The sequence below is a fragment of the Musa acuminata genome, chromosome BXJ1-5 (assembly GCF_036884655.1).
Source record: "Musa acuminata AAA Group cultivar baxijiao chromosome BXJ1-5, Cavendish_Baxijiao_AAA, whole genome shotgun sequence".
Lineage (NCBI taxonomy): Eukaryota > Viridiplantae > Streptophyta > Magnoliopsida > Zingiberales > Musaceae > Musa > Musa acuminata.
In genome coordinates this window covers 31,592,501-31,617,361 of record NC_088331.1, presented here as the reverse complement: position 1 = coordinate 31,617,361, position 24,861 = coordinate 31,592,501, and the positions used below count along the sequence as shown (strand labels likewise).

At 37.0% G+C, this 24,861-nt stretch overlaps 2 protein-coding genes and 1 long non-coding RNA gene across 5 annotated transcripts in view; 1 reads left to right on the top strand and 2 right to left on the bottom strand.

The window, feature by feature from the left end:
- Positions 1-538: 538 nt before the first annotated feature.
- On the bottom strand, positions 539-13,816 carry LOC135674130 (agamous-like MADS-box protein MADS1). Of its 2 annotated transcripts, XM_065183623.1 has the most exons (8): positions 13,588-13,810; positions 12,636-12,843; positions 6,907-6,988; positions 1,437-1,501; positions 1,263-1,362; positions 1,152-1,193; positions 1,038-1,079; positions 539-948 (listed from the first exon to the last, which is right to left on the bottom strand). In XM_065183623.1, exons 1-8 carry the CDS (start codon positions 13,775-13,777, stop codon positions 754-756), a joined length of 924 nt encoding a protein of 307 aa, XP_065039695.1. In that variant the 5' UTR covers positions 13,778-13,810; the 3' UTR covers positions 539-753. The 2 variants fall into 2 exon arrangements, with proteins under 2 accessions (XP_065039695.1, XP_065039694.1); XM_065183622.1 differs by having other exon boundaries at positions 1,152-1,362; positions 13,588-13,816.
- A 3,909-nt stretch (positions 13,817-17,725) lies between these two features.
- Positions 17,726-22,963, bottom strand: LOC108952857 (uncharacterized). The gene is made up of 4 exons (XR_001978013.2): positions 22,863-22,963; positions 19,632-19,788; positions 19,282-19,522; positions 17,726-18,578 (listed from the first exon to the last, which is right to left on the bottom strand). It is a non-coding gene; the product is annotated as an uncharacterized LOC108952857 (long non-coding RNA).
- A 205-nt stretch (positions 22,964-23,168) lies between these two features.
- The window catches only part of LOC135675057 (uncharacterized), a 2,389-nt gene continuing 696 nt past the window's right edge, over positions 23,169-24,861 (top strand). The window contains exons 1-2 of one of the 2 annotated variants that reach the window (XM_065185317.1): positions 23,169-23,312; positions 24,445-24,513. In XM_065185317.1, coding sequence (XP_065041389.1) covers positions 23,172-23,312; positions 24,445-24,513 — 210 coding nt within the window. In that variant the 5' untranslated portion in view covers positions 23,169-23,171. The other variant, XM_065185318.1, reaches the window with a different exon arrangement.

The following is a 24,861-nucleotide window of genomic DNA, read 5'->3' as shown; positions in this document are numbered from 1 at the left end:
TTATTTGGTTTGAATATATTCGTTTTTCTCATGAAAAAAGATTAATGCATTCAAAAATTCCTTACGACCTACGTGGATAGATAAAAAAAGAGCGATTAAAGAATGCAGATTATCCCAATAATATTTGATAAGAGAAGAAAATAATATTTGTAAACTAGGAAGATTTTATACTCTCTTTTTGATTGATTGATTTATTTTATTATTTATAAATTTATTTTAATATTTTTAAAATACTTTTCTACAAATAAAAATATTCACAACATAAATATCCTTCTCTCCTTCGTGTATTATAATAAAGCTCTAACGTACTACTACTACTACGGATAATAGGTTTTTGAGAGACTAAGGATATAAATCAATCCTAAACTAAACACGAGAGTGTAAGTAAAATACAAAGTGTTATCCCTTCGAATGGGTTCCAAAATCAACCTTAAGATCGAATATAGGCAGCCCCTCACAAATTGTATCCATTCGGGTTGAAACTCCCTCGGATCGTAGAACGATGACACCCGTAGTCCGATCCAGAGGCCCTCCATCGCAAAGAAAAAGGTTTCTTTCTTCTTACGGGTATATATGCATATATATGCAACAACAGGCAATTCTAATCCCACATGAGATACGTCCATACGTCAACGCACGTAATAGTAAGCAGCAGCTGCGTGTGTGTCAGGGAAAAAGCCAAGTCTTTCCGGAGACAGTTTCTGACCATGAATAAAAACATTAGGCGGAGCAAATGTCGTCGGCAGCTCCACTTCACGCCGCTGAATCCGCCTTGGTCTCGTAGCCGAGCTGCAGGGCTGTCTGGTCCTGGTGATGCGAGTAGTGAGCTGCTGCCTCCAATATGTTCGCGTGGTAGTAGTTCCTGGAGTCGAATGCTCCTGGAATAGCATCGTACTCCGCGCCGGCTTCCACGATGCTCAGTTGCTGCACTCGTTCGTTCTCTGCTATCTGAACCCCAAGTCTAAGAATCAGCTTCACATCTTTGATTCTTGTTGCGATCAGGCCTAAGAGAAGATGTTTAGCTTGTGCTCACTTACCTTGGCTCTGAGGTACATGTTGTCACTTTGAAGCTCCACTTCCTGCCATCATCCAAGGTAAGGTAGATCAGTCATCAAGAAATAGAAACCAAGTCATCGGTGATCGATGCTTACCCTTTTCTGCATATACTCGATTTCTGCAAACAGCAGCTCATGCTTCATGATAGGAAAATGTATCAGTACTCGGAGACGACAAGATGCAATAAGTTGTCGGTAGCAGATTACCTTCTTCGATCTGATCCTTGTGATGCTTCTTTCGAGTCGGTTTTCTAGTTGCTTGAGCTCCTTTACATTAAGAGAACTTAAAGCGTCGCCCATCAAGTGCCTGGAAGAGGAGATTTAGATGGAACACAGAGCATCAGTGATCTACTTACTTTGAGATGGGGGATGCCAACTCACCGATTCGCATTCTGTAATATCTGGATCTGGTGGCGAAGTTTGGCAGATTCTTGCTGATAGTAGTGCTGCATGCATCAACGAGACACAACTTATTTACTTGTGATATCTGAGCTTCCTAGCAAAAGAAAGTTTAAGATCCTCCATCTCTTCATATGTATACATATATATATATATATTTATTTATTTATATATTTGGCATTCCTGTCTTCCTTAAAATCGATTTCTTGGAAATTACTTTTTTGATTCACTGATGGTACGATCGATTTAATTGGTATTCCACCTTGATGCATAATAAAAAGCACCATCTTTTTTGACTGACAGACCACTAGAAGAAGGCCTCCTCATTATTCTTTGACGCTGCAGTACACAACCTAAGTGGAACAGATGAAAAACAACTTAATCGTCTCTTCAACATAGATTAGTAGCTTGTGATGTTAAAGGAGGATATGTTGAGCTGTTTTATATTTCTCTGGCTACATCGTCCATCCCAAAGTGATTATATAGTAGTGTTTTTCTTAATGCATTATTAGATTCTTCATTCACTCATAGGAAATCTAACCAACAACATCCGGTATGACTATTAAATGTTTGCTATGTAAACCTGTTTTCTAGATATCAATGGAGCCACAGATCACAGGTATGGTTTTCAATATCAACTTGGCAAAAGAACAAAATCATGAGCATGATGAATATGCTAAACATAAAAGTTTATAATGCATTATGATGCCATGAAAAGCAAACTGAATCTAATAGCTCACAAGATCACGTAACCATAGAACGGTAGGCACACTGATGAAGTTAATCCAAAACCACTCATCCGTTTGGAGCAGTTTCAAACGGATGAGTGGATGTGGATAAGTGGGTTGTCTTATTAGTTTTATCTAGGTGATTTATCATTTATTTAAAATTTTTATAATTTTTTTTTTTTTTTACTACTATAAATATATGTTTTTAGACTCATCCAAGACACTACTATAGATTGGAAATCTTATTTCTCTTCGATCTATTGAGGTTTAATAGATCGAAGATCAATAGATCCAGAAAGTGAAAATAAAAAGATGATAGACATTAGAGCAAGTGTTTCCAATCAATTTCTTTCCATCTTCAAAGTTGAAAATTATTAATTTTAGATAATTAACATAAAAAAATTATTTCGTAAGGATTATGAAATTTGATAAAACTTAGTCTTGTTGAGTATGATCTATAGGATGCCAACATTACCAACGATAAAAAAAAAAAGATCAAATGAATGAAAATATACAAAAAAAAATGCAACAGCCCTCTACAAGCTACAAAGTAATAGATGAGTCCATATTTCCTCTAATCATGCCAGTATCAATATTAACAAAAACTTAAAAAATCTTAAAAAATGTGATCTTATAATGAAAACCTAAAAGATCAAACAATAGTAAAATAGTTTGATATGATTTCTACTTATCTCTACAGTTTTTTGATATAACGTGATCTTAAACTTATCTCTACAATTTGATATGATTTCTACTACTATAAAAGAGGCTAAAGATATAAATGCATTATCTATTGATGAATTAATAGACTCACTTTTAGTTCATGAACAAAAAATTGAACTGATCTTCAATTGAAACTTCACAACATGCTCTTCAGATGAAGATCGATTCTAAGAAAAATTAAAAAAAAAATCCAAAAATCAAATCTCAAGGCAAAGGTTAGAATGATAGAGGTTGTTAACAATTTAATTTTCGAGGTAAAGGATAAGGTCGACCAAATGAGAGTTAACGGAATTTCAACGAAGGTAATAAAAAAACCCGTTAACGTGTCTTTGTTGTAAAAAAAAAAGGTTAGACATATTGAAAAAGATTATCGATATAAAAATAAAAATCTAAATATACTTTTCTTCTCTTATTGAAAAATATGATCTTTTTGAAAAAAAGTTATTAGAACAAAAATTAAGTAAATTATTATGAAAAAAATAATGATGAGAAAAAAGATAAAAATAATTTTTTTATAACATCCAATAAAGAATGTTTTAGTTTTGTTTGGTTTGGTTTTTAAATAATGAATGTAATAGCCATATGATAAGTGATCAAAGTTTATTTCATGGTTTGATCAAGTACATAGTGTAGATGGAAAATAGTGGTGAAATTCAAGTGGAATGGGAAAGGAACCATTGTTTTAAACATCAAATCTAGTAAAATATTTATTGATGATATTATATTTATTTTTAGATCAAAATAAAATCTCATTAGTATAGGGAAATTGATGAGAAAAAATTATTATAATATTTTCTATGATAAAAATATTTAATTTATAATACAAATTTAAAAATTGATAGCAATTATGAGGATGATAAAAAAAAAAGAAGAAAAAAGATGCATATGTTATTATTTTTTATTTTTTATACTTGCACTCACTTCTATTATTATTGATGAATCAATACTATAACATAGAAGATATGACCATATGAAATATGATATACTAGAATTGTTTAATAAAAAAGCTATGGTAGTTGATTTACCAAAAATTTAGAATAAGTATAGTATTTGTAAATCTTACGTCTTTGGAAAACAATACAAAAGTTTATCTCAGAAACACCATTCTTAGAGAGCCAAGGAATGGTTGGAGCTTATGTATATAGATATTTGTTAGCCTATACAAATTATCCCACGTGATGAAAGTAAATATATTTTATTATTTATAGATGATTGCACAAGAATGATATAGGTATATTTACTTTGAAAAAAAAAACTAAAGCCTGTTCGATTCATAAAAATTTCAAAGCTTACATAAAAAAATAAAGTTACTATTTTATTAAAACTCTATGTATTGATTAAGGAGGTGAATTCACTTCTAAAGATTTTTTTAGATTTTACAAGAATATAGGCATTCGCAGAGAATTGACTGCAAGCTACACCCCCCAACAAATTAGAGTAGTAGAGCAGAAAAACCAACAAATTAGAGTAGTAGAGCAGAAAAACTAAGTTGTTGTCGAGACAATGAGATATATGCTTAAAGGAAAAAAAAAACCAAAAAAGAGTTTTCGGCAAAAGTTGTGAGTGCGGTAGTAGTGTATTTACTAAATCATTTTTTCACATTCAAGGTAAAACACATTATAAAGCATGGTTTGATCAAAAAAGTTTGATTGAGCCACTTAAAAGGTATTTGATAAAAAAGAAGTAAACTTGATAATAAAAGCATTAAATGCATATTTGTGAGGTATCATAATAAAATAAAAGGCTTTAGACTTTACGATCCTTCAACTAAAAAATTGATCATAATTCATAATGTTATTTTAGTGAAGAAGTTTAGAATTCTAATGCAGTTGAAATTTCGATAGTTGTAGGAGAAGAAATCTATAAGGCACATGATATATTGCCCATTATTAAAACCTTACTTGAATCTTCTCGGATTTTGAGTAGTTTTGATTCAAGTGACTAATGATAATGAAACACATCTGAGAAAGTCTTGTAATCTTTCACAAATATATCCAACCTACTGATCTTACATGTTTTGCTTTAGAACTTGTTTTGAAGTTGCAGCTCAGAAAGAAGAATGGGTGGGTGCACACAATGAATGATGAACCCCGAGCTATTGAAAAAATAAGACTTGAAAGCAAGTAAATTTGCCCCTAAGAAAATAAATAATTGGACTTAAGGGGGTTTATCACAAGTCAAATTTAATACTGATGGCTTGCTATAAAAACATAGAGCCCATTTAGTTGTCAAAGGGTATGCTCAAATTTCAAGTATTGATTTTTTAAAAATATTTTCTTCGGTTACAAAAATTGATATGATTTATTCAATGTTAGCATTTTCAGCTAAAAAAAATGATATGTTTATCAATTTGATGTTAAATCAACATTCTTGATTGAAAAATCGTAAAATGAAGTTTAAACCAACCAATATGAATGATTTAAAATAAAAAAACAGGAGGATAAAGTCTACGAGTTGGAGAGACTATTATACGATTTGAAATAAGCACCGTGGGCATACTACAATAGAATTGATAATTACTTCTTTCAATATAATTTTTTTTAAAATTTAAGTGAGCCAACCTTATGTATAAAAGCTCAAGGTATACAATTTTTTATTGTCTATTTATATGTGAATGATATGCTTTATATCGAAAATTCATTGGATATGCTTATTGAATGTAAGAAAAATACGGTTGACTCGGGGCTTTTATATTATTTTATAGGAATGAAAATTATTCAAGATATAAATAAAATCTTTTACTGTCAAAAATAATGTTAAAGATTAATTTAAAAAGTTTCATGTGACAGTTTATAAGTTAGTAAGGACTCCAATGAATATAAATAATAAGCTGGTGTTAGATGATAGAGTTGAAAAATATATATATGAGAAGTAGTATAGAAATATAATTGGAAAATTAATTTATCTCACACATTCAAGGTAGAATATTATGATTGTAGTTAGTTTGTTGTTCAGGTTCATGCATGGCCCTACAAGGTATCACTTTAGAGGAGGTAAAAGAGTTCTATGATAGTGATTAGATTGGTCGTACAAATGATTAGAAAAAGTATTTTAAGATTTATACTTAACCTTGGCTCAGGGATGATTTTATGGACAACTTCAAAATAAAAATTTGTTGCTCTCTCAACTTCTAAGGTAAAGTCTGCTGTAGCAATTTCATGAACTAAAAAAATAAGAATATGTTACTCTTTCAAGATCATGTCGTGGTTACAAGCACGACATATCAAATAATTTAACTTTGAAGAATTTTAATATATTCTCAAAAAAAAGCAAGATAGATCAACTAAAATTTACTACAACAACAACAAATCTACTATTACAACGATGAAGAATTTTATTTTTCATGAATGTACCAAAACAATGAAAAAATTCATATAAACTACTATTGCATTGAAGATCAAGAACAATTTCAAAACTCATTGTTTTGTAAACTATTCATCCGTTTGGAGCAGTTTCAAACAGAAGAGTACTTGATCTTTTTTATCTACGTAGCTGAGTTTATCATTTGTTTAAAAAATTTATAATTGATCTTTTTTTACTGCTACAATTATGAGGCACTACAAATTTAAAGTACTCTTCAGACTGTCTTTTCTCTCTCTCTCTCTCTCTCTCTCTCTCTCTCTCTCTCTCTCTCTTCTCTCTGAAGTTACTCTGTAGGAAGCCAACCCATAGGCATTCTCTAGCAAGTATAGCATCAATAATATCAGAAATCTTGATTAGAAGATACATCTAGATTTGTGACTGAATGCAGTATTAGTTAGCATTAATAATTAATACTGATACTGAATGCAGTATTAATTATTAATACTGAATGCAGTCTAGCAAGTTTAGCATCAATTATTAATACTGAATGCAGTGTTAATAATTAAAACAAATCACTAATAAGTAATAGAGAATAGCTAAAGATCATGATGCTCATAGTGCTACTATAGTTGGGGAAATTAAGCTTTTTGAGTACAACACAATGAATGAAGAAGATCTGAATGGAATAATATTCTTACCTGAGAATTGACGTCCACAATGGCACCCGAACTCGAACTGTCAGCGCATGCCTTCTTGTACCTCTCGATTGTTGATTTTATGCTGGAATGAGGATTTTTAAGCAACAAATTAAATTAGGAAGCAACATCGCACTTATGTTTCAGTAGCATCAATCAATGCATGCATTTAATGCTCACAGAATCGACCAAATAATCCTACAGGACATTGCAAGAAATGTTGAATGAAACCAGTGAATGACAGACAGATGTAATTATGACAACTTTGACAAGATGTAATTTGTCACTGCAGTCCATACTTTTACAAGATCCATTGATCTAAGCATGATTGGATCCACATATCATTCATGAATTATATGGATAACTTGTAGTGTACTTATTCTCGAAGGAAAAACACACAAATAAGGCCACCTTTTGCATGCCAAAGGAGAAGTTTCAGGGAAATGTTTGCATAATCAGATCACCAAATAACTTAGAAATTGGTTTTATTGATTATTTCTAATAGCTGTTATGGACAACTTAGAGAGGTCCCTAATGCAGTATTACAATGTATATATATTTGCAGCTACTGAAGACCCCAAGTTTTCATTTCTGCAATTACTTGTCTTTGCTCAGGAAATATGCATGAGTTCATGATAGAAACATACAAATTTACCTATACGCATGCACATAATGGAAGGGAGGTAAATGTAAAAGGACTCTCTCGATCTAATAATGTATTTAGGATCTTTTACCTGGTAGAATGTGGAGGAAGAATGTATTTAGGATCTAATAATGTTCAGCAGTATTGAAGGCTTTTTTTGATAGAAAACATATAGCCAGCCATTTCGCTCTTCTTTCCAGGGAAGAAAACATACAGAACATAATAGTCTACATCTAACCCCGTATACGATTTCATCTTGACCATAGGCACCACAAAAGTCCAACAATTTAACTCCTCCCTCTAGCTAAATATCAACTACTGACTGACGACTGGATCTCTCTCTCTCTCTCTCTCTCTCTCTCTCTCTCTAGAAATCTACCACACACACATACCAGGTCTACAGTCCAACAACGTATCTGGCGAGGGTGGATAGGGGGATTGCTGACAGAATCCATCATAGAGTACTCATGTGATGTGTTCCAACTTTTCTTTCCATTGAAGCGTCACATATCTATCACAAGGGTGAGTCTTTCTGCACACGTTCCAACGGAGCACCAATCCTTGAATCGAACTCAGTGGACCCCTCCCCTTTCGTCACCTCCATTCTACAGATATGGGCAAGAATCCTTTCCATGCAAGACAAAAGCTGCACCGAGTGGTGTGCAAGGTAGGATCGCGCCACTACAAAAGGCAAGATGAAAGATATATGTGGGACTGCAGTGATCCTGAACAAGGTTGAGCCACAGCTGGTTGGAACTCTCAAGGCGCGTACAAGCACCACAGCACAGGTCACCTCCATTGGTGGCTTTAAGGGTACAACAACACACAGTGTGTGGGGGTTCTTTCACTGTTCACATATCTTTATTACCTTGGCTACACGTACACAATCGCAAGGGTACAAGATGAACCTTGTAGGTGTGAGATGGAACCTAAGAAGGAACATGGACCATCATCCACTTGTGCTGGCATGCCAAAACATGGGAGGGGGGGATCTGAAGCCAACTGAGAAAAGCTACTGATGATCTTGATTTTGTCTAAAGAAGCCGACTCCAATCAGAAACTCAGAATCCAGTGTTGGATACAAATAATGGCCAACCCCAAACCCAGAGGACATAAACCAACCTTTTTTGCTAAGAAATTGGAAATATAAGAGGATGACACTGGCACCACCATTCCTTGGAATAAGAGGATGTCTCATATTGGGATGAGAAAGCACTCTTTAACTGTATGTATGTATGTATGTAAGTAAGATGAAGGATCAAAAATAAGTGGCTAAGTTTGCTGACAATACGAGTGGGTTATGTTCGAATAAGTAACCTTCCATCCTACGTGACTCTGAGCAGGCACAGGATGTAAGACTTCAAATAAGCAAGAAAAAACACTGAGAAAAAAATACTTTTGGTTGGATATCTGATGTAAGACTTCAGATATATGGAATCATTACTTACACACAAACACAATTTCTCTTTTTGCTTTTTAAGCCGTTCCATTATTGTCAATATTACAATACAGCATTAAAAAGACTCTGTCATTAAAGACTGACCAAGGAGCAACTATCACTAGATGACCAAGGAGGAGCAACTATCATTAAAGACCGACTGATGTTACTCCTTCACTGGATGACCGAATTAAAATCAGTGATACTGTCGGAAGAATTCAATCACACTGACAACCTCAAGGGGTGAATTAAAGATTAGACTCAAAATTAAGGTGACACCCCTCTTGTTTGACGGATGACACGAGAAGCAAAGCAAGCAAAAGTATCTCGTACTTGTTACGAGAAGTTGATATAAAGTATGATGTCAAGTACGATATTTGATTTTTCTTTTTCGAAAGATGAAACGATGGACAACAAGTATCTATCATACTTACTACACACTGCGGAATGGTCAAGCAGCAAGTCATGTTTCCGAGGATGGGAAACGAATGCGTAGATGAAGCAGAAAAGAGAGATGGAAAAGAAAGTGGCACAGAAAAGGAAAAGGAATTAGGGTTGGTAAATCTAAGAACATGTTAGTTTAAGTAAGATTCAATAAAAAGAATTCAAAAAAGTGATTGGTAAATCTCATATTTCTTTTTATCAAGATAGATAATTAGGGTTTGGTTTTAGTCGATCCTAGTAATCTTAGGAAGAGGTTTTTGATTCAGCTGCACTCTTGTTGTAGATATTTGATCCTGAGCCATAAACAACAAAGATGTAATAAACAATTTATTGATGCATATGATTGTCAAAAGATGGGAAAAACTTAAAATACTTGCAGCAGCTGTACAAGGTAAAAGTTTGAAATGCTTAACAACCACACAAGACATACAAATAAAGCAGTTAGTGAGGCTTTCTTTCAGAACATAGTCGAAAACATTTCTCAAACAGATATTTACATTTTACGCTGGGAATTAGAATAAAACAATGAAACATCATCATCATCATCATCAAAGTTTCCAGGGAGAAACCGTTCGAATACGGGCAATTTTCCCTCCAAACTTGTTCTTATTGAACTCTCCAGTCGTTCACAGGCAAACAAGTCCCTAGGAATCCTACATGTTGACAAAGAATGATAACACTGAACATGATGTCCATGGTGTTGATGATGATGATGATGATGATCACATTAAAACAAAAAAGACGATGAACAGGATGCCAGATGACTCAACTTGCATGGAGTAATTCTCAGTGTTCATACAGATCGCGAGACGAGCAGATCAATTTTAGCCAACAGCGAGCTTATTTTCTTTCTCAACCGCTTAACTCTCTTTTTTACTCTTTCATAGCTTCCCCAATGCCATCTCAAACTAGCCCAACTTTTCGAGCCAGATATCCCACAAAACATCTGCTCATTCTAAAACTCTATTCAAATACATGAATATTCTGGAAATAAGAAGAACCATCTTTAGAGCAATGCACCTAATCAAGAAAGCTGATTATATTTCTAGACACATACATACACGGAAGATCGGAAGATTTCCAAGTAGATTGAGAAGAAAAAACCAGTTAAGAGTGGAGGCCGAAACAACTGAATATATAAATGCTCTTGAAATTACAGCCAACGACTACAATATGCCACACAAAGTAAGCAATTATCATCTGGACAATATATTAGCCATCAAGAAGATACGATCCATATCCCTTTTCAAAATGTAACCATACTAGTCATCTGATGTCATATCATACCATACAGTACCAGTTTGGGTGAGACCGGAGGCAATCCTCCCTTGTAGGCATCCATACAATAATGGTCATCATTGATACAATGTTCCAAAAGAAGGAGATATATTTCTCTTAAATGGCTGCGGTGACGAAATTATTCTCCAACACATCTCTACCTGGAAGAGGCTGAACACATCTTAAACGGTCACTAAATATCAGCTTGTTCTCTTCTCAAGAACTCTGATGGGCTAAGTTACGTTTGATTTCCATCCCATATATCTGGTGAAGTTCTCATCCACTGGTCTTATGTCCAGTCTTCTAAATTTCTAAGCTTTCCAAGCCGGAGTATGCTTGTACACTCTAACCCAGATTATATATATATATATATATATACCCTAAGAATCTGTAATTGTTTTACCCAATACATATCTTTCAATTCTGAAGTTCATATAGTCCTCTAATACGGCAGTAATACCTACCTATATCTAATACCTAGAAAGCAAGAACATGATGCAGTGATAACACAGTCAATGGGAACTGGAGTCTAGAGATGTACTTAGCAGCAGAGTTTCTAATCAAACGTTCACCTTATCAGAGGCTTCACAGTGAGCTACATTTCGTCCTTTCTCCTTCTCAGCGTTCCAACCTCCCACTCTTGTAAATCATCATCCCACAAGATTGACGACGAAGTTAAGGTTTCGTCAAAAAGGAAAGACAAGATAACATAAAGAGGCCACCTTGGGAGAACACAAAATGGCCCGACGACACCCCACTCCTCGAGCGTGTAAGTGACGTGAATAGGCGCATGGCCCGAGAAGTAAAACCCCTTCCCCGGTTCAAGGCAATCATCATCGCGTAGTACACATCTCCAAACAGCCATGCTCCCCTCATGGCGCATGGTGGTGAGGCGAGAAGAGAGAGAGAGAGAGAGAGAGAGAGAGAGAGAGAGAGAGAGAGACATAAGGTGTTGCACCAGAAAAGAAACCAATTCTAGCGAGGCGCCAGTTTCCCTGGTGGTGACAAAAGAGGCCCAAACCCTAAGAAAGAAAAGAAATTTGAATCCTGGACAAGGTTTAGAACTCAAGATGCAAGAGAGGCAGGAAAGGTGGTTTTGAAGGTAGCTGCAGGGACGGAGGCTTCGTGAACGCAATGCAAACACCAAAGAAAACAACAACTTGAATGCATAGAGAGATACAACGTTTTGGTGATACTAAAGAACCACAAGGTCATCAATGGAGACAGGTAATGCATCTAAAGGGAGCGTCTTTCTGGAAATGTAAGCCTATGGATTCTTGTCAATGGAGGGATCAGACAGGCACTAATTGAAGGCAGGCAGAAGCCACATCAATCCCACACAGAGATAGAGAGATTTGACCAGGCAAAACCAAACAAGAAAAAGAAGGATAAAAGGGAAACAAGAAAACCTTACGAATAGCCTTGAAATTGTACACACCTTACAGTTAGTAGAGAGAGCCATCTTCAGGAGAGACTGCAATTTTTTCCGAGTTGAAGATAGGAACATCCTATTCCTATGCATCGTTTCGAATCCCTAGCCATTTATAGACACAAATGTTCCACAAGTAAAAAACATAGATAGTGGTATCTAACATCTATCCATTCCCCCCTTCTTCTTTGGCCACTACAAGTACATACAAAACCTTGCAAAACATCATCAAAAAGGAAAGGATGGACTTAGCTGGAGCTCGATCTCCATCCCCGACATCCTTTTCCTTTCTCTTCTCCCCAAAGGCCCAAACGGGCACGGAGTGAAAATTATATGAGGTAAGAAGCTGATCCATAACAATATCTACAGATCCTCAACAAAGCTATGCATCTCAAAGCAATTCTCTTGTGAAGTTCTTCAGCAACTTTGGTGTATTATTGTCGAGACATTATATGATCAAGGGAATAGCATGAAATGTAGAGTTCAACACACCGACATACTTGTTATTGGCGTACTCATATAGCCTGCCGCGGCTGGAGAACACGATTAGGGCGACCTCGGCATCGCAAAGCACAGACAGTTCGTAGGCTTTCTTCAGCAGCCCATTCCGGCGCTTGCAGAACGTCACTTGGCGGTTTGTGGTGTTCTCGATCCTCTTGATCTCAATCTTACCCCTTCCCATCTTTGTTGATGTCCTTTGCACCGAAGCTGAGCTGAAAAAAAGGGAAGAATTTCTAGTCTTAACAACGGCAACACAAGAAACCTAATCTCCATTATCTCATCTTGTGTTGGTATCTAATTAGGAGGCTCGAGGATTCAGGTAAGTCAGTATATATCCATGCCGTGAACTAAAATTAAGAGCCAAAAATTAACCGAGCAGAAGAATCTTGAAGAACTTCTGAACTGTACAGTTGGGAAGAACGAAATCAAGCTTCAGTTAAAGAAGAAATCTAAAACTGTCTCAGAAAATGATCTGTATTCAGATCAGATATGACTGGGTTTTTCTCGCATATATATGGAGTCAAAACATGATCATGGTTCTCAAAGTTTTGAGTACCCTAACACCCAAACAAGAATCAACAAGAAAGAAAGCTCTCCCGCAAGAAACATCAGCCCTCTCCTCCAAGAAAATTAAACCAGAAACATCAGCCCTCCCACTTGCAACACCGAGGATGAAAATCTAAGGGAGCTGAACGAGAGGGGAAAAAGGAGTAGTAAAAGAGATTAACCTCCAAGCACTCAAGAACTTCTTCCTGACTAAAACTAAAATTCAAAGAAGATCAAGAAATCAAGGCCACTCGGAAGCCACCGTTACCGACTATGATCTCTTCGACAGGAAGGTGTCGCCGACTACTCCGACTCCCAAAAAAATGCGATGGCCAAAGGTAAAGAAGTGAGATCGGAGAGGCAAAAACAAGAAAAAGATTAGTGGATCTCGAACAATTTCACGACCTTCTTTCCCCTCGAAAAACTCCTCGAAAGAAAGATCGGCGTCTGCTCGGGCTTCGTCTCGCCCGCAGTCTTCGGATTCCTCCCAAGGACGGAGGAGGAGAGGAAAAGAGACAAAGCAGCCGCTGCATGGCCACACCAGCGTCCTCCTTTTTGATGGCCGCTTCCTCTTTATCTTGTCCTTCGCGTGCATCTCCCTATCGTACGCCGGCGGGCCGAGCTGCTCACCCCCCTCTCCTCACAAACTTTGTCCGTTTTGGGTTATCTCATTTCGAGTAAACAGTTCTGGAGGACTAGTTGACCAGAGAGCGCGCAGAAGCGCTCGGCACGTGCGGTCGCGGGTGTGTGCCGGGCTCAACCGGAACCCACCCGCGACGATTTGGTGTCGTCGACAGCTGTGAACCGTACGATCGACGGGCCGTTCTTTTTTGGGTTGCCAAAAAGTGGGTAGACCGGGGTGGCGATCGGGGAGGACCGGAATTGGGTTAAAACGGTGGTGTCCGTATCACCGATTCGGAGAGGAGGGGTTCGGAAATGGCTGTGGCCCCACTTATTGGACGGCAAAAGATTGGGCACGTCACATCACAGATCGCAGTGAGCGAAGTGACATCGGTGATGGACTCCAATTAGGAGAGGCGTTCGGGTGTCCCCGACGCCCCACCGCGGGTGCCGTGACACCATCCTCACCCGTGGGCCCACAGGTCAGGCTCACGTGAGAGTCACATCGGATGAGTAGCCTACTCGAGCAAAGTCTGTGCGCGGTAGAGGATGGGATAAATATAATCGTAATTATCAGAATCGAATGGAATGGGCTACGGATTATTGTTGTGAGCTTGCGTCCAGCAGGGTTAGTTTCCTGCATGGTTTGACTTCTCGTTCTCGAGCATTCAACTCTCCTCCATGAGAAGAGGAGAAAACGAAGGTGCAGTTACTGATTGGGAGAACATTTGTGCTCCTCTCAAGAGCAGAAATGGAACTCACCTCATTCAACCCTCGGTTAAGAAGGAAGCGTGAAAGGGACATATGATGAATAAATAATATGTTGTCTTCGACAGTGATGCTTCCAAGGATGATATTAGTGGATAAAGTTGATTTGTTAGACCTTCTACTAGGTCTCATATTTTTATTTTCTGCCATTTGGAGGAACAGGTCGCGATGCGTATCCATCATCTTGTAATAGTAGTCATTAGTAGATAATATGTCTTAATTCAGTGACAAAATGTCCAGGAGGTTTACTTATAAGACAATAAATGGGCAAGATCTCCACTCGAAGGGACAAATAAAGTGAGTTTGTGTCTTGATAATCCAACAACAGCAACTTTGATTACTGATAGTACAAAAACACTGAGCTGAGCTAAAAGTCAATTAGTAGATCAGGAGTGGGATTGGTTGTCTCTCATTTTAGTTGTCTGTCTTATTTCCTATTTCCATGTCTTGCTCTTCCAGGAGCATTTACAGAACAATAGCAAGGTCAGAGAGACTAGACCTGCTACCTCTTGACTCCTAATGCAATCCAGATTTCAACCATTTGCTCTGCTCTGCTTTGCTACTCTGTTGAGTTCAGCAGTACAATACATATTTATTTGTGCCTCAAATCAAATCTTAGGTTTTCATGAGTTCACATGTAGTCTAGTCTTTAATGAAATATTATCTCGAGTGACAACTCTGTCAATTAATAATTTCAAGTGATTGACACCTGTTTTCATAATTGGATATCTGTTGGTGGGTGCTCTATCTTTAGTATATGATAAACTTTAGATTTATTATTATTATCTTCCTTGCCAATAATAACAAATGGATGATTAGAGAAAATGCTTGAAGATATATTAAGTAAATAGTAATCCCCATCATCATCAACAACATCTTCGAGTGAGGACAAGTGTTGTCTTGCAGGTGGGCAGGTCAATTTCTCTTTCAAGAGTTCTTAATCAAGACAAGAGATCGAAAACTGACTATATTTATTAGATTTCCTATTTGAGTGGCGATCCAAATATAGAATTCAGTTCCGAAAAATTGCTCTCTGGGGTCCCCCAAATTTAATGGGGGGTGGAGTCCCTTAACCTAACTTGTATGTACAGTTAAATTCTGCAGGGTGAAGACCACAGAAATTGTTTCTCCATTCAAGCTTTCACATCTCTACCATTTTCTGCCTCTTTGTTATGTTCATTGATCCATGCACACTCGAGCACAGCTGGGTCGGGTCGTACAATAGATGGATGGATAGTCGTCATCTTCTCTTTGTTTGTGTGTGAGGAGACTTTTGCACACCTTTTGTAGTTGGGCAATCTACTTTTTTTACAGTTTACTGTAATATTGTAACTTGCCTGAGATATATTCTCTTTCTTCTTCTTCTTCTTCTTTTCTTCTCTCTCTATCATAATCTCCATGGATTTAATACACCTCCGAGCATGTCCACTGTTCCAATGAATCCCATTACTAAGAATGGGGGAGTTGGCCTTGGAGATTGGCCATGTCGGGAAGACTTGCATGCAAGATATCTTCCTCGGTGCAAGTTGGTAGGCACCAAATCCTATTCCCTACGTACTACACAAGTGGGTGGTGGACATTATACCATTTCAGTGCCTATCTATCTATTCTCCACCAGCACAGCACGTAGGACAGCAACGGAAGAACAATTCCCTCCGACTGAAACTTGTAGGACAGATTTATGGCAAACATTTATCGACTCAAATTGATATATTTTACAATGCCTCTGCTAACGAAAGGTACATCTTCTTCTTCATCTTCATGATGAAAGTTTAAAATTTTTGGACTACTCCGGTGAAGGTCAGTCAATCCAACATGATCTCAACAAATGAAAAAGTATCCTTGATAGATGATGTGCAAAGTTTTTTTTAATACCCTAATTAGTTTTACGTCGGAAGTGGATAATGAGTATGATTGACTTATACGAGCCTGATGAGTATATACTATATAAATTTTAGTTTAAATATTTTGGTATGTGATTTATATCAAACGGAGTTATTGACCGGTTCACTCATCAGACCCAAGATAAGAGGATCAAATTAAGAGAAAAGCACTATTTATTTATATGTTGGATTAATTGCTAAGGTAATGCAATTTCAATTAATTGGTAAAAGAAGAGAGCAATCAAGGAATGATATCTCCCTCGTCATAGCAGACAAACATCAAATATGCTTATCAGGAAACGAAAATTTGCAATTTTAGATGAATAAATCAGTAATAGATACTTCCAGCAAAAAAAAAAAAAAAAAAAAAAACAGGATTCTTGCTGCAATTTTAGTCATAATTGAAACTACTTAGAAAAACAGTTGGTCATGAAATAATAAGAGGCTTTACTCAAACAAATCTATTATCTTCCACAGCAACTTTAATCCCTTTTTTTTGTACAGCAACTTCAATTAAGGTTTCACCTCACTGTGTCACACATTCTCCAACAATAATTGGTTGGCAACCCACGTTCTACAAAGCTCTTTAAAGACAAAAAAAAGAAAAAGGTAAAGTGTGTCTAAGGATCAAAATGGAACACTAGAAATTGATCAAACCATATAATAAAACAGCTTGCAGCTTGCAGCATTATGCAACATAGACTCCACTGTCTATGTTCTAATGAGCTTTAGCTTCTCTTTCATGTGTAAGGCTGAAGCAATCCATAGCCACAATTTTATGAGGTTATCTCTAATGAGGATACAAAGTCAATAAGATTTGTAGATCTAAAAAGGTCTAGTAGTTATATCTTAGGAGGAGCAACTCACAAGAGTACTACCATTAATTGTGCACTCGTAAAAAAAAAATGCATATCTTGTAGGAGATGACAACAACACTTGGCTACTTCAGAGCTTGTAGGGCAAAGAAAATGAGGTCTTCTTTCATTCCTCAGATACAAGCACAGAAAGAAAAAGTGATGGATATCTAACTTGTGGGGAGAACAAGAGTTCCTTCTTATGCCATAAATGGTGTGCCATTGGGTTGCTGCAACAGTTTGGTAATGCAGAATAAGCTAGAGAGATGGAGCTTTAACAAAACCTGCGAAGAAGAGTAATAAAATATGTAGCTTTCGATATCTCATGTGCATACCAACAAGGAGATGAAAAAAAAATCCCAACAGCATGCATGAATAGGTATTTGCCAAAAAGTCTTGAATGCCTAATTCCACACATCTCAACAAATCCATCTCTCCTCTTTGAATGCCTTGGGAAGACATATGGTTGTCACGGTAGGTTTATTCTTACAGAAATGCTTGACCTCAAGAAGCCAATGCCTAACTGCTCAGATCAAGAACATTTCTTTTATGACACATTCATGGTCTTGAAACTTCTACAGCTCTGGTTGAGCTCAAGATGCCAAAGCTCCTCAAATCAAGTACAACCAAAGTTAAAAGAGCACCTATAATTTAGCCAATACATCATCGTGAGAACTAATCAAGCACTGTAGTCAAAGTGGGGTTTCCAAGGAATCTTAACTCCATCACCTCATCCGATCAAAGTGCTGATGTCCATGAGAGAGTCACTTTCATTGCCAAGTTTAGTTCAGCAGCATCTGCCACCGGACAAGCCATGGGGGGACAGACCAAAAAGAAGCATGAAAATGGCAGTTGTGGTCCAAAGGAAATATACAGAACTGATGAGATAGGAACAAGTTTGATGGACTCATTGTTCTGTATTCTCTCTGGCTGAAGAGATCAGGATGGCATTGGATGCCACTACCCCTTAACAGATGAAAATGGAATCCTCAGGTCTCTAATCTAGTTGAAATCCTCTGCTGCCAACACCACCGCCACCACCACCATCACCACCCATAGGCAAAGCAACCCAAAGTGGGTGGGTGCCAATCAGCCATGTGCCGTACCGAACCCAGTTGTCTTCCATTTTCCCAAAGATCACAAGTGAAGATACACACCAGACTTGTTATTATGGTTTTAGTCCACTCCAAAAGCAGAGCTCTAACTTGGTAATTTCTGAGCACAACTTGGATGAGACTTGATCCTTGCATGCATCCAATCTTTATATGGTCTACAAAAGGATACAGGAATTAGCTTGTGAAATATAAACATGAAGATCCATAAATTATCACAATCCGACCCGATGAGAAAACTCACCATGTGACGCAAAATAATCCAAAACCAAAAGGTAGCCCAATATTATGCCCTAATATGTGGCATGTGAGAACCAACTTTCTAATGTTTTCACACTGTAATGCGCCTCCGACTTCATTCATATATAATAGTCCTTTCCTAATTGAACCCTTTATCGCACCTTATCTAACCCTAATACCAATTATTGAGATCAAACATGATAGGAAAACTGGTCATTTAACTTGATGAGCCTAGAAACATATGATCTAATATACATAAGTTAACGGTTGTGAACTCATTTACCCACACGTAGAGTCACATATATCCTCTCACTTATGATGTAGAATAAAATCAGGGTGTCACAATCTCGGAGTGTCATAATAATAACAAGAGTATATTCAGGTGATAACGAAAGAGAGAACTCTGAATTAGCAAGGTAAATGATTGGATCAATTTGAATGAATACAAGCAAGAACAAGACCATAACCATCATTGGCAATACAGACAAGCAAGATCAGTAAATCAGTGTAATCTTTTTAGTTGATCTTTTCCAAACAATTCGACTAATAAGAGACTATTAGTTGATGACAATTTCTGCAATACTTCACATTGAAAATGATCCGTATCAAGGGATTACGCACCCATAATATACGTGGGAGGTATGGAATTGTTCCTTGTTCAGAACACATGAGCTATCTGCTCTAAGAACCACCGGTGTGACATCCAAGGCCCAAGTGATGATTATTCTGTGTCAGCAAGGCACCTATCTGAGGAGACATTGGATGTTAGCAGCAACCTTTTCATGAATGGCTAAAGAAAAGAACAATGCAAAAAGAGAAGAAGAATGAGAGGATCTGAAGTGGTGTGTCTCCTATGCATTCCCTGGTGAAAACATCCATAAAACAAAAGCATTACAGAAGGCTGAGAACAACAGCTCATGAACTTCTACACAACAGTAGCAACTAACAAAACTGAATGTAAGAACTTAAACCTTTAGAATTGTGTTTTCCATGCTTGGACATCTTCGTACTTCTTTACAGTATCCATCAAAGCTTAGCTTTGCAGTACTTCTGAAACAATCTGAAGCTACTGCAGGGGCTCAGATCTCCTTCTGAACTTGAAGCACATTTCCATGCAGTTGCCAAAGCCTACAAGTGTTCTTTTCTTTGAAATTCCATCGCTGGTCTTTGGAAAAACTAAAACATTCTCACCATGCAAAATGCAATGATGCACACAATACCAAGCTATGATTTTCATCAAGAATATGATGGGTCTATCAGGATGGGGGTAGAAAACCTGAAGTATGGGCTGCCAAATATCACAATATTAGTTTCAGTCGAGCAGACAACTACGTTTCATGAAATTCTACTCCTAGCAAGATTGAGAGAACATCTATGACAGATTCACAAATAGCTCCGAGCTCTTGCATATTATTCAACAGTTATTTGCATCATCGACTACTTATATTGCCATTGTACTTGATGGAACCCAACACTCCACCAGATAGCAAGTCCCTTGGTAAGATCTTGAATTCTTGACTGAAAATCTGGATGCCACATTTAATCTGTCAGGATTTATGAAAGATAAGAATAGTCTTTCTAGAGAAAGGTTGCAGAAGGGCTTGATCACCTAGCCAAAGTCCACAAGCAAGTAGGCTTTCTCAAAGGCATCAACAGACTTACAGAATATAGCCACAAATAGAAACCATTCAGATGTAGATTTTAATATAAAAAGGGTAGGTATTGTTAATCCACTTTAGGGGGGATTACCTTGCCTATTTCCTAAAACAAACCAAAAAGAACACTGACATTCTTTAGAACTACTTGCAAACAAATTGTGTTTCGCATAAAATTTTCCCAAAAATCTTCAAATCTATACTAAAAAGGATCAAGATAAAGAAAAATATTGTATATGTTATAGCCAATAATGTAACAATTACCTCGTAATTGCATAATTTTATCCCTGAAACCTTTTATCAGAGATCAGAATGTAACTATTAAATCTGATCATAATATAATTCTGGCTACTCATATTATCCTAATAACTACAGAATGATAATATAAAATCAATTCTCAATCTAGCACCAGCTGCTTACTCGTACGACAGTATTCTGCCCTTGTACATATCCAAGGTTCATTTCCAGCTAGTGCAATATGTTCTTCGTTATGCTTTTGACAGTATTCTGCCCTGGCACATATTCAAGGTTCATTTCCAGCTACTGCAACATGTTCTTTGTCATGATTTGAGCCAGTGCTTTTTATGCATAGACAGGTTGAGAGGTGTGTCCTTCGTCATGCTTTGAGCCAGTGCTTTTTATATATAGGCAGGATGAGACGTGTGGCTATGAATCCTACCACAATTGTCAGTACTGAACACCCAGGCACATATACAACCACCTAAAACACTGGCCAAGGGTACTACTAGCTGTGTACCATTTGGTGGTTTATCACCTCATGGATCTATTATCTTTCAAAGTAAATGTTACAATCGTTGCACCTAGTATTATGCAATAAGTTGTACACAAACCATGCAGTAGCTCTATGAATGTATTCCAGAGAACATTATCATAGACAGTTCTAAATTAGGAAAATGCAAGACTTTAAATTTCATTGTACAAAGATAAGCCTTTACTGTGCTAGCATGATGCCTATCAATTGGCACATGTGCTATGCCAAACCAAAACAATGTAGGTTTAAACTGGTACAATCAATACCTACTAGAATGGCACATGATAACAAAGACAAATGGGCAATTAGATCCATGGGCACCTCATCATTATAACTTCCTACAAAATCCAAAAAAACTTAAATCCCACAGAAATATACAAGCATAAAATGCAAAAGTTGAGGGGAAAAAGGACATTGCATCTCTACTATTATAACACTAGCTACGAGGTGTCATGCTGATGAATGATGTGCCTTGAAAATTAGTATGTCATAATTTTAACTGTTGTATTCTTCATTGAACTAATAAACTTATTTTGTTGCATTAATCCAACGTCTTTAGCTGTTCCCACTACCAACTCATACGGCCTAAAGGGCCAGTTTTAACTAATTACATAATAGCATGTTAACCACAAGATATAGCTTCAAGGGCCTAAATGAAAACACAATTCCCCACAAATCTCCCAATGAATATTTAAACATAAGTCGCTAAGTAATTAATCTAAGCATAATCCGAATATCATATTGGTACATAATGAACAAAAGAATAGTAAATTATGAGTCAAAATTAACTGTTAACATCAAAGCGCGATATGACGATTGACGAATACTACATGATGTAAGATCAAGATCAATTAGAAAACCCTACACAACGATCACAAATTTCACAATATTATCAAATAGTCGTCCAACACAAATTTGTGTCAACTCATTTATCTAGCACCCAAAGGCATTAATATACCTAGATCTCTTGGTATAGGTTCGTTGACTTGACAGACATTACCTTCCAAATTGGTGTATCTCACAACTTCGTATCATGATACACCTGAATACCTACATAATTACCTGAGGTTGTCAACCCTGAAACAGATAGTAAGCTATTCTTCACGCCTAGCACATGATAGACATTCTCCAACCGCACATGATACGGGCAAAATCAAGGTAACATCAGTCTTACCAACATGTGTACTCGGAAAGATCATGAAAGTAAAAGATGATATTTTTAACCGTAAATCAATTCCAGAATTATGAAAAACAGGTTTAAATCTTTACAACCAGTACAAAGATCTAACCAGGAAAGCATTTCCAACTTCTCTAAGTTTGAACACTAGTAAAAATCTGAACCTACTATACAATAGACCGCCCAATAACGCAGGAAAAATGTTATGCATCTGATGAAAGTTGACAAATTTAACGAAAAATATCTAGCAAAAACGGAATCGACATGGATTAACAAACTAAAAAAATTTTGCAACCTGTTTATACCATTGCATATATTTAGACAGGTAGCGAACACTAGAAACGAAAGCAAAAGTACTATCCACAACCAGAGGAGAATAATATGAAGTTAGTCTACAAAAGGAAGCCTGATCGATCTCTCATATATCGAGGTATTTACTCAATAGAGCCTTTGTTTGGAGAAGTTACGATCTTTGACGAGCAATTTTATGAGGTGCACAACTGAAAAGAACACTACAAAGATCAAATCATCGGAACTCTTCACGCAATCGACTTGTCTAACGATACAATAAACATGTAGAAATTGGAGAAGAGCGAACCTGGTAAATCCATACGAGGACGTGAAGCCGAACGAGTAGTCGGCATTCTCGCTCTTCCGCTCTCGTCTTCACTCGCCTCTCACCCTCCTCCATCTTCCGAGCAAACAAATTAACCCTTACTTTGATTAGATTTACACTAGAACCTAATATGGATCTTCGAATTACCGGGTTGATCCTGAGTGCGTCCGGTTTACACTCCGACCCGATAGAGGAATAGCTGTTCCCGAGATCACGGGTCTAATTTCTCGAATCCGCCTGGTTCAGATATCATGTACTCAGCCAGGCTCGGGTCTAATTAGGCCTAAAGTTATGACCGGTCCAATTCTAAGACTCGGGTCGCACCATACTTCGTGGTGCGCAGTTCTTTCGCTCCTTTCCCACCCTCGCCGCTCTTTTCCTACTCGACTGCCTCCTCCGATCGAGTCGGTGGAGAGACGTCATCGATCGCAGGTATTCTTCCGTGCGCCTGGGATCATCCTAATAATCATTCGCCGCTGCGGCCTCATCCGGTCGACCGCGTTTCTCGTCTTAATTTGGTTCTCCTCTTTTTGTGTTTGATGTTTTGTGGCAAAAAAAATCTCCTTTTTTGTTTGTATGTCTCTCTGTATCTTCGAATCGAATATACTTATTTTTTTCCTTGATGATGAGTGTCGTGATTCCGCAAATTTTGGTGGGTGGTTTTGGGGTTTTGGATTTGGTGGAGGGATCTGGTCGAATTCGTAGTGGTAGTTGCATGATCTAGGTTTACTAAGCTATTAGTGGATGCCGAGAAATTTGCTGTGATCGGGAAATGTATTAGCCTCAGTGTAATCGATGGAACCAATTCGTATTGGTGGCTTTTGCCTCCTGTACTAGCTGCCTTGGATGCTTCCTGTTGATCGCATCCTAAGGTAAAAGAGCCCTACGGTAAATCAGCAAGATTTTTGTTCGAAAAGATAATGGCGAGTCTTGTTTTGGACCCAAGTGTCTGTTCTGACATTTCAGTGCTAGTCTTGGAGGGCATAGAATAATGAAACTGGCAATGATGGCAATATCTGTGATGTTCAACTTAAATACATTATTTTTTACTTCTTATGTTATTTTGTATATTTGAAATCTTAAATTTGCATTTTTTTTATTTTGCTATTCTTTCGCACTTTTCACATCATTTGCTTTGCTTTATAAGAACTTAATTGCTTTTGAGGGACACCACCTACATCCTCAAGATGCACTTTGGGGCATTTCGTTGGCATTTAACAAGTTTTTTATCGCCAGAAATTCTTGCTGTTGTAATGTTATCTCTGGATCTTCAGTTTCTATATCTTATTCAGCTTTGCTTTATAAAGAACTGGGATGGATCAACTTATATTCATGTATCTGCAACTAACCTAACCTTGACTTTAAACTAATAATTTCTGTTCTTGGTTCTATAAACCTAGACTTGATTGTGACACTTTGTTTTTTAGCCACAGTTTATATCTGTTAAATGGATCTAATGACTTGACATGACAGTTGGATATCATCCAGTGCTTTGTGGATTTTACATTTAGATCATACGTTTTCAATATAATGACAAACTCATGTGCTTTCTCGCATGTTTCAGGATAATCAATTTGGATTGCAGAAAATGCATCCTCCTCTAACTTTGCACAGGCATCCTATGTGTGCTGAAGTATGTGCTTCTTCTTTTCTTCTTACGTCGGACGCACTTTCTTATATTATTAATATGTTGATGTTCTATCTTGATACTATGGTTTCTCTATCATTTCACTTAATTTCCTTGTTCAGTTAGTTGTATGGAGAATCACCCGATACGACGTGCTTATTTCATGATTTTTAAAACTCGTCCCAAGTTATTAACTCTCTCTTCAAGCTATATAACTTGATCGTAATTAAAAGTTGACCTTTATTTGGGACTTACGTTTTTGTTGTTATTGTTATTGATTCTTTCCTCTTTCGAGATTTTTGTGATTGGACATGCCTTTTGCTTTGCAAATTAGATTGAGATTCAGTTTTTTTG